The following is a 16,052-nucleotide window of genomic DNA, read 5'->3' as shown; positions in this document are numbered from 1 at the left end:
AGGTGATTTTAATTAAACAAACCTAATCCAGTAGACTGAACCAAATTATTCAAGTATCTACATAAGTGCCACATATTAAAAAAACTAGAAACAAAGAAAAACTGTAGATTTTAACCTAAAAATATGATCAAACCTATTGAAGAACAAACAGTCTGAAGTTTTAAACTTATTAAACAGGAAAAAAAGAAACAAAGTGTCAAGTACATTTGGGTTTACCAGCACTTCGGTGTGGCGGTGCCGCCGTCACTGCATTGGGGCAGCACTTCAGCCCAAAAGCTCAAATTCTAAACGGCTCAAACATCCGACCCTGTTACTCTGCACACAGGAGGCTGAATGTGTGTAATTATGTGGCTTCATCATCTCACCTGTGATGCTGATCCCTCATCTGGTCTTTTACAGGATCTCTTCGTCCTCCGGTGTTCCAGGCAATGTCCTGACTTGAGTTCTTGTTCAGCTTTGACTCTGTTCTGTTTTAAAATATTGATCCTCCTTTTGTGGCTTCTTTGGATTTCTGCCATAATTGAATCAACCGCGGTGCTGGTTCACTGAAGGAGAGTTGTGCTTCATGAGGATGATGCACGGAAAGAAGAAAAAGATGTTCACTTTGCAGCAGGTAATGGCAGATCTCAAATGAAGATTGACCGTCTGTGAGCGTGTGCGACCAGCTGCCAAAGAGGCTTAAGGACTCCAGGTTTTTTTGTTTTGCCGAACCATCAAGCTTGAAAGAGATATTGATGAACCATCCAACATTGGTGACACCAAAAATGCAGTTTATCTGAATTATTTAGAAACATTTGCAACAGTTTCAGGATTTTAGTTGTTTAATAAACTATTTTTTTAAGTGTTCCTTACAAAATAAAAGGCAGACTCAACAAATGATGACCGTTAGTGTCCCACAGCTCCGTGCTGGCCTGAGGATCTGAAGGTCTTTTATTAGTCAGAGGGTTGCGTCTTTGACCTTTGACACAGAGAGACGTTTCCATCACCGTATGAGTAATCAACATTGTGGTGTTGGGATAAATGACTCCTGCTGATTTATTAAAACACATGGATTCACATTGAATACAAATCCTGAACATGTATTTGTGTTTCTTCTTCACACAGTGGAGATCTGCATCTTCACAGGAAGAAACCCGGAGATTCAAAAATGATTCTGGTGCCGCCTGCTCTCCTTGGATCTTTGCCCCTTCTTGACAGCTTTGTCCTTTGACCTCAAGGGTGGAGGTCATTGTTTGGTCACTGTCCATGGTGCTGAAAACAATCAGGCTTGTGGATCAAACTTTTCTCAAACTTCTTTCCACATAATTTGCAGCTCACTTGTTCAGAGCCAAAAACGTTTGAGTGGCTGCTGTGAGTCATGCTCGCCCCGCGGTCCACAAAGTGATCCCAGCTGAGGAGCAGACAGAGCTTTGCCAGCTTGATCCCACTTTTCAGTTGGATGTCACAGCCCCACGCATGCAGAAGCTGCAAAAGATGTCTTCCATTATTTCAAATGACCAAAAAGATGGTAAAGTCATTGCAAAGGACAGAATTTTCTGTAGCTGAACGTAGAAGGATGCAGATCCTGCCTCCTCCTCCTCCTCCTCTTCTTCCAGCCGGGTCTCATCGTTTGCAGAAATAACTGTCTCGGTTTGTTGCCTCTGTGTCTGACGAGGTGCAAACCCCAAAGGAGCTGGCGCCTTCCTCCTCCCCCTCCTCCTCCTCCTCCTCCTGCTGCTCTCCGTCCTCGTCGTGCTGCTGCAGCAGACAACGCGGGCAGAGCGCGTCCTGCAGCAGCAGAAACGGCACCTTTTCGTGTTTCAGGAGACAGCCCGTATGGAAAAGGATCTGTGGATGTTGGAGGCTTCTCATGCAGACATTGTTTGCATCTGTTGGTGAGTTCCTCTGGCTTGTTCTCTGTGCTGCAAAGCTTTTGACTCTTCAGCTTTTGCTGCATTTGATTCATTGAGGATTCATACCCTGCATGTTTCCATGAGCTTTCCCTTGCCTGACAGAAATAAGAAAAGCGTTAGAGAACCGGGTAAAAGCACAGCAAATAAGGAGAAGCGTCTTCTTTAGATGTTTTGTAAGCGAAGGTCATCCAGATGGATGTGTGGGTGACAGAAGATTTCTGAAAAAGAGAAGAGAAAATAGGCTTTGATAAAAACAGATGATTTTCTGACCCCTTTATGTGGAGGCAAAAGTATTATTCTCCTTTTATTTGTAGAAGATACAGTTCTTCTTCTTCTTAATGACATCGTCTGCATATAAAATGTTTTTAAAGATCAAAATATTATCTGCATAACCTGTCCTGAAATGAAGGTGAAAAGAAGCATCTTCCAAAGACTGCATTCTTGCACATTGACAGCCATGCAGTTGTTGTTCCTGCAGCGCTGCATGTGGCTTTATTGGAAATGTTTTTTTAGAAGATTAAATCCTAAAACCTCCATCACCCATGGAAGGGCTCGATCTTCTGTGAAAAATCATTATGGAGTTTCAATCTTCATCTGTTGAGACAAGCATAAGGCGTGCATGTGCTCGTGCACGCTTACACAATCATGCATGAGACTGAAGACATCATCTCAGTGTTTCCTCTTGTTATAACTGTACTTTTTTCAGGTTTACTCTTGTGTTTTGTTTTATTTTTGCAGAAGTGATGCACTTCTCTAAATAATAAAATAATATAAATGCTGCCATGTCTTTTTATGCACTGCAGCTTTGCAGGTGACTCACACACATCCAGTGCTCAGAAGGCGGATTGTTTTTCTCTCTCTTCTTATATTCCTCCATAGGCTTCATCAGAGCTGCTAATGTTTGGTCCACTGCAGTTTTCTCAGCGTCATAGACGTACAGATCTGTTCTACACGGAAACCATTCTTTATTACAGCGCTTGGCGTGTCCAGAAGCACAGCTGCTGTGGTATTTGGGTTAATTGGATGACGACTGATGGAGCTAACTGACCCATGTCGGTTTCTGGGAGCAGGTTTTGCTCAGAACTCACTGATTCTCGCATGTTTTTCAGCCCTTCAGCCTGTCCTCTTCCAGATCTGTGGGTTTTTCCCCTTGCAGCACAGTCTGTCCACGAGACCTCCAGATGCTTTGGGGGTAATTGGATTTGGTACAGGGAAGGGCCACAAAATGTGAATCTGTTTGGGGGCATGAATGATGATTGGAGCAACATGCACGTTTCCTCTCCCTCTGTTGTCGCACTGATTGCGTCTCTGCTGGTGCTGGCTCGGTTTTTCTCTGCATCCCTTCAGGAAGCTTTGCAGATGAGTAAGACAATTAAAGAAAGACGCTGGAGAGGAGGCTCTTTTAAAGTCTGACTCAAGGCGCATCTTGATGTTTTATTCTCCTGAAGGAACTTCATGTGCTCTTTGGAAACTTTTCGCCGGAATCAGCTGCACCTGCACCGAGTCTCACAGCAGTTGGGGTGCTAATGAACCCCCTTGGGTCACATGATAACTTAGTTAAAACCACATGTGTCCCCTCAGGATTGTTGTACTGCAAGATTTAGCTTCTGTGGAAAAAATGCACAAAGTTTTGAAGAATTTTTCACTTTAAGAGTATTAATGCTTTTTATGTCTATAATAATTTAACCCTGGAGAACCCACTGGAATAAATTTGGCTGCCTTTCTTTGTTCTTTTTCTTTTATTGTTTCCATTTCAATGTACACGGTGGTGGAGTGGTTAGCACTCTTGCCTCACAGCAAGAAGGCCCCCGGTTCAAGGTGCTCGGAGGGGGGGGTCTGAAACAGAACACAGATGGACCTTTCTGTGTGGAGTTTGCATGTTGTCCCCGCTTCCTCCTATGTGCTTCATTGGTTCATTGGTTACTCTAAATTGTCCATAGGTGTGAATGTGAGAGTGCATGGGTGTGTGATGGGTGTGTGATTTGTCTATCCGTGACCCTGAAAGGAAAAAAAAAAACATATTTAGAAAATGAACGATTTAAAAATCTTATTTTGTGTTTTTGGTTTTTTAATTGTATTTGTTTTAATTCATTTGAACAAACAAAGAAAAAGTAGTATTACTTAAATGTCGGAAGAAAATTGTTCTTGGGGTTAAAAAGAGTCTCTTGTTACTGAAGAGTCGCCTTATCCTCACATAAAAATGTCTTAACTATTGTGATCACTCTTTTAATCTGTGGATTAGTTGTTTTTTTTGTAGCTTTTGTGCAAACGAAAAAGCCGCAGCGTGAACATAGGGCAGAGGTGTTGTTACAAAGTAGTCCTAGCTTATGCTTCAACAAAAAAGCAAACGTTGTGTTTGATAAATTAACCTAAATCTAACAATTAGTTTTGTTGTGTTGTTTTGTGGTTTAACATTTAGAAATTGTGTCCATGCAGATTAACCATCTACTAATTGATCTTTTGCCAACTGAATTTAACTGTAATGTGTATAGATTTCACATTTCAGGGGGCAGAATCCTTGCCCCTTTGCATTGTGGGTAGTAATGTGTGGTTTATTTTTGTTCTCTCTGTTTTGTTGTTTTGTAAGGATTGCGTTTGTTTTGGTTGTTGCTCTGCTGTGATGTTTGGTTGTGTAGTCGTACTTTGCTCCTTAACCCTTGTGCTATCCTAGGTACTTTAACATTGGGAGTTGGGTCATCTAGACCCACTAGACAGTGCTCTGAACCTTTTTTCTTCAATGTTTAGTGATCTTCACTGGTGTCCATGGATTACATGAAATCTTTCCACCTTTATCCACCTTTGTCATGGTAGGGAGAACACGTCAAAGTAAAGGGTGGGGTCATCTGGACCCCATAGGATAGCAGCGTTAAATGTCTAGGTTCCTCACAGAAGTGACATCACGCTGCCAACAACCTGTTTTGTTGTTTTGATCACATGAAGTGCCTTCCAAATAGTCTGCATTGAAGATTTTGGGTGTTACCATTTGGTACAACCGTCACTTCTTACTGTTCAGAAGCCCTGAGATGTAAAAGTCAGGGGTTGGCACAAAACCCTGACTTGTAGAGGGCTTATGGCAGCAGTTCCCTGGCTAACATAGTTGAGCTCTGCTCCATCCCATAAGTGGCGAATGGCGTATACTTCTATAGTTATTTTACCTCCCTGGAAAGGCCAAAGCGCTTTACAGCCAAACACTGGCGCCAACCTTCCACCATAAGCAAGGTGGGGTTGCCCAAGGACACTTCAACATATGGACAGGCAAGGCAGGAATCGAACCTGTAACCTTTCGATCAGAGGTCGTCCGCCCTGCTGCTGCCTGCAGTGTCTGTTCAGTCACGGCCGTCGTGACACTGCTACCAAAACCAGATCCTTCTCTGATTTAATATAGAACTTGTCTTTGCTGGGGCAACACAATTTACTTAAATGTTTTACTTGGAGAGTGATTTGGTGACCACAGATGATAGAGCTTTCAATTCTGAACACAAAAAAAATACAATGGCTCAGAAAAAAAACAAATTAATCAAGTTATTTGTATTTTACGTCTTAATGATCGCCCTTGTTTTTCGAATGGAAAAATGGGAGAATCCCATGAGAATCAAGGTTTTTTTGTCTTCTAGACACTACATCTTCCCTATCTATGCTCCAAACTACCACATTTTCACAGGACATTATTCAAATAATCACTTATTTTTATTTAAGTGATTAATTGATGTACCGGTAGTTACTGCCTTTATTTCTGCCAAGTGCAGTTTATTATTATTCACTAAAGGCTTTAGCCTGTGGTCGCTCCTTACCGCGCTCATTTTTTTTTTTTTTTTTTTTTTTTTTAACTTGTCCTGTCCAACAGCTAGGCAAACAGATGAGAGCTGAGGGCCTCTTGTGTTGGACATATTTTATTTTAACAAGAGGGGTTATTCATCTTCAGACAAACCAAAGGTATGTCTGAATAAACCCCTTTTGTAATTGAGGCCAAAATTTATTAATTTCAATCATGTTTGAAAATCTTTGGTGTTGGACCGGACGGAAAAGGAAAGAGGGGAAGAAGAGAGAGGGACGTTAGAGAGAGGGGGGGGGGGTAGGAGGGTGATAATAGGAGGGGAAGGGGGGTAAGACCATGAAGCAGCATAGAGCAGACAGGTTTACTGGTTGTTTATCGTTACGGTACGGTTCAAATGTAGTACAGAAAGGGCGGGGCCTGTTCACACACACTCAAATATTATCAACACACCTGCTAGCCGCAAAAATGTCCACATGTCAACATGCACACAAAACAGATAGTGTTCACGAACGCATACCTATGCCTTTAAACCAACTAGTGTGAAATCTTTCATTCATTCAATCATGCAAACTATTAGTGCAAAGGTGAGCTAACACCTGTGCTCAAGTGAGTATTTATTTTCTTCTAAAATGGATGGTGGAATGTGAAAAGAAGGAGGAGGAGCGCCCAGCCACCCCCATACCCAGACCCCCGCCGCAGCAGCAGCGGCAGCCGGAATTCCCCCAACGCCACACGGGAACAGGCAGGGAACAACCGCCCCCCGGGCGACCAAGACCGCCACCCAGGCCAGGGCCAGCAGGACCGCCGCGAGGCCCCCAGAGCCAGAGAGCAGGGAGGCGCAGAGGGAAAGAGAGCGCCGCCCCAGCCCAGCCAGGAAAGCAGCCCCCCGCCGCACCGGAAGAGCACAACGCAGGGCCCCACCGGAGAGGGACGCCCACAGCCCCAGACGAGCACCCCACCACCACCCAGGAGTTCCGGGCATCCCCCCGCCCCGACCCCAGGTACGAGCCAGGACCCCCCAAGGGAGACCCGCTCCGCACTCCAGGCAGCCACCCACCCGGCCCACGGTTGGTCCAGGTAGGAGCAAGGCAAGGCCCGCCGCCCCCACCCAGGAGGGGGGAACCCCGGGGAAAAAAGGGCGGCCCACAAGGGGTGTTATAAATATGGCCCAACCAGGCTCGGCCATGTTGGAAGTTTGGCGGGGCCCAGCGCCCAGGGGCAAGGACCAGGACCCACCCCCCAGGGACACGAACACCCCCGGCTCAGGTGTAATATGAACCCCCCCCACCGCGCGGAGAGAGCACCGCCGGGCCCAGGGAGCCGGCACCCAAGGGACACGGCCGCCATCGCCAAGGGGCCCGCACCCCCCACCAGGGAAGGGGTAGGGGACAGATGGACCCAGGTCCCACCTTCCTTGTAAAATGTGTGTGCGTGTATGGGTGTTTGAGAGGGTGTTTGTGTGCATGTGTGTGTGTTTATGTTTGAATGTATATATTGAAGGGGGAGGGGTGTGTGTACTAAGGGGGGTGCAGTTAAAATTGGCGAGTAGGGCACTAAGGGGACATCTCCTGATTACTCACAGTGATGTCCCCTCACCTTCCACACCAAGGGGCCCTAAATGTCTAAGGTGCGGTTAAAATTGGCGGGTAGGGTGCCAGGAGGACATCTGCTGCTTGCTTGCAGTGATGTCCAAGCACCCCCCCTACCAAGGACCCTACATGTCTAAGGTGCAAATAAAACCGAAAGAGGGGGGGCCCACTCCATACGACAACCATAGGAGGGGGGCCACTCCCAAGTATGAGGTTATATAAGGAAGGGGGTAAGTTGGGGACAGCTGGTAGACTGTCCCCCGGTGGTCAAACAGCCGTCCCCCAGCCCACCCCCAGCAAAGGGGCCAGGGCCACCCAGCCCAGGGGCCCCACCCCCGGAGGCGCCGACACCCCAGGCCCGGCACCACCCACACAGAGAGAGAGGAGCCAGAAAGCGTCGCCCCCCCCGGAGCAAGCCCAGGCCCCCACCCCCAGACGCCAGCCCTAGAAGAGCTCTGGTCAGGCCTCGACGGGACCGAGGAGGCCAACCGGCCGAGGCAACCACTGATTGCCTCAGCGGAGACCCCGACCCGTTAGCCCCCCCGACCCGTACTAATAATGGGCCCCCCCTCCCCCCCAGAACGCCCCCCCACAGGACAGGGCCGACAAGCCCCCCACCCCACCCCAGACCCCGCAGCCGAAGCGGGTGACACCCAGAGCGACCGGGGGCCCCGAGAGGGTTGTCCCGTCCCATCCCAGAGCCAGGGAAGGGCCGATCCCAGCCCCAGGTGCAGATGGGCAGCCCATCCGGCGCCGCTGGGCCCCCCCCACCCGAGCAGGGCCCCCCGCCAACCCCCCCCAGCACAGGCAAAGGGACCACCCCCCCAAGCCAGGCCAGACCACCACCCCACCCCCCCACCACGCACCCCCACACCCAAGCCCAGAGGACCACGCAGCGCCCCAGCCCGCCCCACCCAGGCACCGGACCCGACCCCCCGACCAACGGAGCCCCCCACCGCCCCCGCCAGGCACCGGAGGCCCCGACCCCCACCCCAAACCACGGCAGAAGGGCAAGGAGCAGCGACGACCAAGCCCTCCACCCCCTAATTCATGGAGTCAACCACAGGAGACCAGAGAGACTGAATTCTTTCAAAGTTACTTGAGCTTTGGGCTGACATTTTTTCCAAGCTGATATGATCAAACAGCAGATTTCTGAGTTGACTTATGTTTATATTTTTCTTCTTTTTCCAATTTATTAAAATAGTTTTTTTTGGCAATACAAAGAGTTATGAAAATGATAGATGCTAATCCTTCTTCTATATCGATGGCACTCATGTCACCAAGCACACAAAGTGACGGTGAGGCAGTGATTGAAACCTTAAGCCAGACTGATAAATCGGCACATACCTGCTGCCAGAGAGCCTGGACAGGAGTGCAGAACCACAGTGCGTGCATGTAGCTGTCGGGTAGATTATTATCACAGTGCTCGCAAATGTCTGAGTTACTGAGACCCATCTTGAACATCCTCTGTCCAGTGTAGTAAATTCTGTGAAGAGTTTTGAGATGGATTAGCTGCAGATTTGGACTTTTTGTCAGTTTAAAGGTGTTTAGACAGAGTTCTGACCAGAAGCTTTCATCTGTGCTGATGCTCAAATCTGCATCCCATTTTTTTGTTGGAAGGGCAATATTGTTATCTAAATTACATAAAAGTTTGTATATTTTGGAGAGAGTTCTATTCATTGAAAAATTAATCAGAGTGGTAACTACATCTGGTAGCTTTAAATCGTCGTCTTTAATTTTATACTTTTTAGTAATACTTGATTTAAGTTGCTGATATTCCAAGAAGTTATTTATTCCATGTTTGTCTTGAAGTTCCTGGGGAGTTATGAATCTTCTATCAATAATTACGTGCTCTAGTTGTTTTATGCCCCCTGCTTGCCAAGCTGGGAAGTGAATCATTTTTTTGTTAATAAGGATGTCCGGGTTGTTCCAGATGGGTGTCATTTTGCACGGTTGAATTGATGATTTTGATATTTTGAGAAATTCCCACCAGGCTGTTAAGGTGGCATTTATATTAATGCTTTTGAAACAATCCTGTTTTTTAACTGTTTGGCTAATAAATGGTAGCTGTGACAGGTTGATCTTTCCACATAACGCCTGTTCCAAGTCTAACCATGAGTTGGTTTCTGGATTATTTTTTAACCATTTTAAGATATATTGTAATCTATTTGCAAGAAAGTAATTTGTGGAAATTAGGTAGTTCTAATCCTCCACAGCTTTTTGCAGATTTTAAAGTTTTTAGACTAATTCTTGCAGGTTTGTTGTTCCATAGAAAGCTTGATATGGATGAGTCTAATGTTTTGAACCATTTTAATGGCGGTTGTGTGGGAATCATTGAGAAGAGATAATTAACTTTGGGTACGATTTTCATTTTAACCGTGGCTACCTTGCCCATAAGGGACAGAGGCAGGTTGGTCCAGCGTGTTAGATCGTCCTGTATGCTTTTCAGTAATGGGGTGTGGTTTAGCTGCACCAGTTCTGATAGTGTTGGGGGAAAAGTAGATACCCAGATATTTGATATTTCCTGTTTTAACTGGAATTGTGAGTCTTTGTTCCATAGTCCTGTTGAGTGGTAATAAAACAGACTTATTCCAATTAATGGAATAGTCTGATATGGAGGAGAATTCATTTATGATCATTGCTGTTTCATTTACAGAATGTAAATTCCTTAAAAACAGTAATATGTCATCCGCATAAAGACTAATTTTATGATGGCTGTGTTTGGTTTTTATTCCTATAATGCTCTCATTCTGTCTTATTGCTGCAGCTAAAGGCTCAATGAATATAGCAAAAAGAGAAGGAGAGAGTGGGCAGCCCTGTCTGGTTCCTCTTCCAAGAAAAAACCTGTTTGAAGTCTGTTTATTAGTTCTAACTGATGCATTGGGGTTGTGATATAATATTTTGATCCAATTGATGAATGCTTCTCCAAAACCAAACTTATGGAGGGCAGCAATAAGGAACTTCCAATTAACTCTGTCAAAGGCTTTTTCAGCACCCAGCGATAGTACCGTCATGGCAAAGTCTATTATATTAACTAGTCTACGGACATTATCATCCGAGTGTCTGCCTTTGATGAATCCAGTCTGGTCGAAGTGAATTATGTGAGGAGTGATTTTTTCTATTCTCTGTGCTAGTGCTTTGCATATAATTTTTACATCTGCATTGATTAGAGAAATAGGGCGATAGCTTGAAGGACTAGTGACTTACCGCGCTCATTAACACGATGGGGTGAGTGGGACAGAAGTTTGATGAAAAGAAGGCGGGGCATTTCAGCACGTTTCCTCAATGGTGGTTTTGGAGACTTAACTGACCTTGTACCTTTCAATAAGCTGTGGAATCGATCCAAAGTCATAAGAAGGCTGCCGTTGGCTCGCTAATGTCCACGGAAGTTCACTGTACCTTGTTCTGAATCCAAATCAAAGTATAAGCTCTCCCAGAATGCATCTCAATACCTATTTTAGCACTGAAACTTTTCTAATGCTGAAACCAATGTCTTCAATGGCGAAGTGAACATGCACATGTGCAATTTGGAGTCCCTAAATGAAGTAGCTCTTACCTTTACAATTCCATTTGAGATGACCTAAAAAGATCAAGCCAGGTCATACTCTGGTTTGTCACATTTACATAAACCTACTAGGACTGCTTCTGTTTGGTCATCATGCCAAGCTACAGACACACTGGGCATGTGACGCACGTTCAAGAACATGCTAAACACGCATTCTTGCTGAACAAGCCCATGGTGTTCACACTGGACAAGCAGGGAGGAGCTTCTTCTTCCTTTTCTTTATCCATGGCTGCCAGTATAGAGTTCAGAAATGGTCATAGAAATGCATGTAGCTGAATGCTGAAGCCAGAACAACAAATCTATAAGCGTTTACAAAGCCTCTTCACTGGAAGTGGTCGCTTGAACGCCCATTGCCGCCTGCGGCACCACCACACCCAAACAAAAAATGTAGTTTCTTATTTGAACACATTTGATTTGAGTGGAAATATTTTTCATAACTGTGTTATTTTCAATCAACAAGTTTTTTCTTTTTTTTTCTTTCAGTACATGCAGACAGAATCGTAACATTTAAACCTGCAGAGGAATTTAAGAGCTGGTTAAATGTTTTCCAGAAAAGTTTATATTCAGTAAATCTGGGGGATATACATTTAAAAAAGGGAGAAATCAACTTTTTTATGACAAACTGAAGCAGAACTAATAAACAACAGTTCACAGGTGCTCCCTCCACCATGACAGCATGGGGGACGCATGTCTGTGTTTTTCCTGCACCTTTGCTTGTTCATTCTCGTAACGCACTTTGTTAATCACAGAGCTCGTTTTGCATATTAAATATCGTCTCTTAGCCACGAATAACAGCTGGAACGCCTCCAACCTCAATCTTGGTCCTATTATTTATGGAATTTCATTATTTATTTTTATTCTGCTGTTTTGGACACCAACGTTTTTGATATTGATTAAAAAACTAGACGTAGTATTAACTCCTGCTACCATGTACAAGTCCGACGCCGCCCTTCATGAAGTGTGTTGATGTGCCTTTAGTGGAAGAGGCTTCCTTCTGTCATTTGAAGCTGTTTCATACATCAATTTGTTCAGGAGCACTGTGGAGGAAGAGGTTCGGTTTGATTGATTCCAATTTTTCTCCGCTTGCAGGATTCGGAAGTGTTTATTTTGGGATGATTTCTGATTACCTGTGGTGAGGTAAAGTTATTTCGATATGAAATTAATTCTTGAACTCAACACAGATTTATGACGTTACAGTTCTTCCGGTCTTTCTCATCCCAATTTCATTCTGATGTATTAACCTCAAACAGCTCAGATTAGTGTAGTTGGCAACCGTATGTTGCCATTTTATTTTCTAAAAACTGTATGTGTAATAGAATGATTGGTTAGTTTATAGTAGATAAAAAGTGGCCACTAGTTTTCTTTTCCTGTGTGTTTTGTGTTGCAGTGTGATGTAAAGCCGTGGATCCTCTGAGAGGAACAATTTCAGCGCATCCCTGGAAATACAAGCCCCTATAAAGACCCTGTGCTGCCCTTTGGACACAACCACTTCACAGAACACAATGAGAGGCTACCTGCTGACTGCAATCCTCCTCCTGCCCTTGGTGAGTCTTTCATAAGCTGGTCACACGTCTGTGTGTGTGTGTGTGGGGGGGGGGGCTTCAGGTGAACAGAAATGCATAGGATCCCATTGGACTGCATTTTGACTCTGTTATTTTGTGGGGGAAAAACAAGAGGTTCAAATCTGAAGGCCGATTACAACAGAAGCAGTCATGGTTGATCCGAGTGTTGCCCATCCATCTGCACCCATTAGTTTAAAAAAGAAAGAGTCGCGCAGGATGTGTGGGAGGAAAGGCGTTCGTGCAGCAGGGAGCCACATTCAAGGCAAACAATAAGATCTTCTTGAAATTTGAAAATGACCTTACTTTAAAAAAAAAGGTGTGAATATCTATGCAACCTTGTGGCCACAAGCTTCACCAGCCTTTGCGCGACAGGGATCTAATAAACGTGACATTGAGCTTCGTGCACAAAGCCATGACGAGCTGACCTTCAGCGGCGTGCTCCATATATGTGCAAAGCTCTTTAGCCACACCTCATTTCTTCAAGCGTTCAACTGAAGGTTTGTTCTACATTTCTCGAGCATCATCTCCCCGGGCTTTCAGAGAACTCAACAGAGTTCCTGTGAAAACGTCTTTCTCTAAGGGTGAATTTTGGGGATTTTTCTGTTTGCTGCACAGAACATGTTAAACATATGTCTCGTCTGTCAGACGGCTCTGTTTGGTGGACAAAGGTCTGCGGTGTCAAATGGGAAATGTAAGATCTGTGTTGCACGCTGCTGTGGGAGCTGCTGTTTTTTCTGGCTCTAGAAAATCGCCTTGAGGACTGAAATGTGCTCTGCAGCCTCCGAATGGAGGCTTTATCTAGTCAGACATCTGCTTTAGAGGAAGGACCGATATGATTGGCTGCAGAAAAATAGAAGTTCTTCTAAATTTAATTATTTTATCTTTTTTATTTGGGCTCCTAGGCTTTAGCAGGTAAAACCTAGAAGTCCACAACTCACTGCACCACTGCTGATACCCGGATCAGGTGTAATAATATGTACCTTAAATGGTAAAAGTAGTTCAGAGTAAATAGCTTTTGAAGACCCATTTAATGAAAATTGTGTTTTTGACATGTTGTTGTATTTTTCTGATGATGGAGGACAAATATAAATGACAGCCTTAAATTAGGCTAAAAATTGCATTTCTGAGTATTTTCTTATTCAAATTATTGTGAATCAGGAGCAGACAAAAAAAATGCTATTGGAAGAAGAAAATACTGTGGCCACACGCCAAGTGCCCCGCCCACACCTCTGAGACAACGTTCTATTGAACTCCTGCCGCTCTGCAGAAACTGTGTCCTTTAAAACGACACAGGTTTTGGCTCTGATTATTTTGCATTACTCCATAAAAACCTTGAAGCAATTCAATTTAATTTTCTTCAGTTCTTATTTCCTGTCTTACCTTCAAACAAATTTCCCTTTTCCATTAGGTTCCGTTGTGTTTGGGAGAGCTTCTGCTCTCACAGCTGCCGTTCGTTTCCCGTTAGCATAAACTCATTCTAATGGAATTGCACTTTATCCTCTTTTGTCGTCACAAGTTGTTTTTCCAAAAAGGTGTTATAAGCCTTCTTGGGAGATTGATAAGATAAGATAAGATAAGATAAGATAAGATAAGATAAGATAAGATAAGATAAGATAAGATAAGATAAGATAAGATAAGATGAGATAGGACTTTACTGATCTCCGCAGGGAAATTGTGCTGTTACAGAAGCCAAACAAGAAACGTAACAGTTAGAAAAAGAAATAGCAAGAGTAAGAATGAAAGTCGTAGTAAAAAATGTTAGTAAAAGTACACGTCATGAATAAATAAGTTAATACAGCAGCAGTTTCAGCAGTCCTATATACTGTCGTTTTACAGTCTAACTGCTGTTGGGACAAAAGACCTCCTGTGTGGACATGAGGCTGGATCACGAACCAGGTCAGCGGGGGCGGGCGCCCTTTGAGGTCAAGGGGACCCAAAGCAGCGATCCTCTTTCAAAAATATTTATTTCAGAGGGTCTCTGTTCTCTAGGATCCTCTGACTACACCCTGCTTTAAGGCCTCTGATGAAAACAAGGAAGGAAGGGGGGCACTATAGAAAAACAACCCTCAGAATGTATTCCTTAAGTCCCACTCGGATCATCTTCTGAGCAACCCCACACCCCTTCCCCATCACCCACTTCTTCATAGGCTCTTCCGATAGCTCATAGTCTCTCCCCAACATCAGTGGTCATACAAAAATGGCGAGCAAATACTGAGTTTTGAGCCAAATTCCAGCTCAGATGAGGAAAACCAAGTCGTACGTGGATCCATTTACTCCAAGTGAATCGGGATAAAGCGGAGCAGAGAGCTTTTTGCCCACCCACAAATACGCCTTTTTTTTTGCCTACAGCATTTTTTCGTCTGCTCTTGATTCTCAGGGATTTGTATAAAGAAATACTCAGAAGTGACGCTTCATTGTCTTCATATATGTCCTCTATCATCAGAAAACATTAAACACACCATTTTCATATAAGTGGGTCTCTAAAGGCCCATGTCGTGGGGGCCGACTCTGCTTTGTTTTTTTTTTTTTTTTTGTTTTTTTTTTTTTTAACTTGTCCTGTCCAACAGCTAGGCAAACCGATGAGAGCTGAGGGCCTCTTGTGTTGGACATATTTTATTTTAACAAGAGGGGTTATTCATCTTCAGACAAACCAAAGTTATGTCTGAATAAACCCCTTTTGTAATTGAGGCCAAAATTTATTAATTTCAATCATGTTTGAAAATCTTTGGTGTTGGACCGGACGGAAAAGGAAAGAGGGGAAGAAGAGAGACGTTAGAGAGAGGGGGGGGTAGGAGGGTGATAATAGGAGGGGAAGGGGGGTAAGACCATGAAGCAGCAGAGAGCAGACAGGTTTACTGGTTGTTAATCGTTACGGTACGGTTCAAATGTAGTACAAAAAGGGCGGGGCCTGTTCACACACACTCAAATATTATCAACACACCTGCTAGCCGCAAAAATGTCCACATGTCAACATGCACACAAAACAGATAGTGTTCACGAACGCATACCTATGCCTTTAAACCAACTAGTGTGAAATCTTTCATTCATTCAATCATGCAAACTATTAGTGCAAAGGTGAGCTAACACCTGTGCTCAGGTGAGTGTTTATGTTCTTCTAAAATGGATGGTGGAATGTGAAAAGAAGGAGGAGGAGCGCCCAGCCACCCCCACACCCATACCCCCGCCGCAGCAGCAGCGGCAGCCGGAATTCCCCCAACGCCACACGGGAACAGGCAGGGAACAACCGCCCCCCGGGCGACCAAGACCGCCACCCAGGCCAGGGCCAGCCGGACCGCCGCGAGGCCCCCAGAGCCAGAGAGCAGGGAGGCGCAGAGGGAAAGAGAGCGCCGCCCCAGCCCAGCCAGGAAAGCAGCCCCCCGCCGCGCCGGAAGAGCCCAACGCAGGGCCCCACCGGAGAGGGACGCCCACAGCCCCAGACGAGCACCCCACCACCACCCAGGAGTTCCGGGCATCCCCCCGCCCCGACACCAGGTACGAGCCAGGACCCCCCAAGGGAGACCCGCTCCGCACTCCAGGCAGCCACCCACCCGGCCCACGGTTGGTCCAGGTAGGAGCAAGGCAGGGGCCCGCCGCCCCCGCCCAGGAGGGGGGAACCCCGGGGAAAAAAGGGCGGCCCACAAGGGATGTTATAAATATGGCCCGACCAGG

General features: G+C 45.3%; 1 protein-coding gene across 2 annotated transcripts in view; it reads left to right on the top strand.

Annotated features, from left to right (window-relative positions):
• The first annotated feature begins 1,266 nt into the window (after positions 1 to 1,266).
• LOC101159384 (pituitary adenylate cyclase-activating polypeptide type I receptor) overlaps positions 1,267 to 16,052 on the top strand; it is a 40,690-nt gene continuing 25,904 nt past the window's right edge. The window contains exons 1-2 of one of the 2 annotated variants that reach the window (XM_023965123.1): positions 1,267 to 1,874; positions 12,209 to 12,365. In XM_023965123.1, coding sequence (XP_023820891.1) covers positions 12,324 to 12,365 — 42 coding nt within the window. In that variant the 5' untranslated portion in view covers positions 1,267 to 1,874; positions 12,209 to 12,323. The remainder of the gene's footprint in view (positions 1,875 to 12,208; positions 12,366 to 16,052) is intronic. The other variant, XM_023965124.1, reaches the window with a different exon arrangement.

The sequence above is a fragment of the Oryzias latipes genome, chromosome 17 (genome assembly GCF_002234675.1).
Source record: "Oryzias latipes chromosome 17, ASM223467v1".
In the NCBI taxonomy this organism is placed as follows: domain Eukaryota; kingdom Metazoa; phylum Chordata; class Actinopteri; order Beloniformes; family Adrianichthyidae; genus Oryzias; species Oryzias latipes.
Note: the sequence above shows the minus strand (reverse complement) of the source record. Positions and strands in the feature narration are given on the sequence as shown.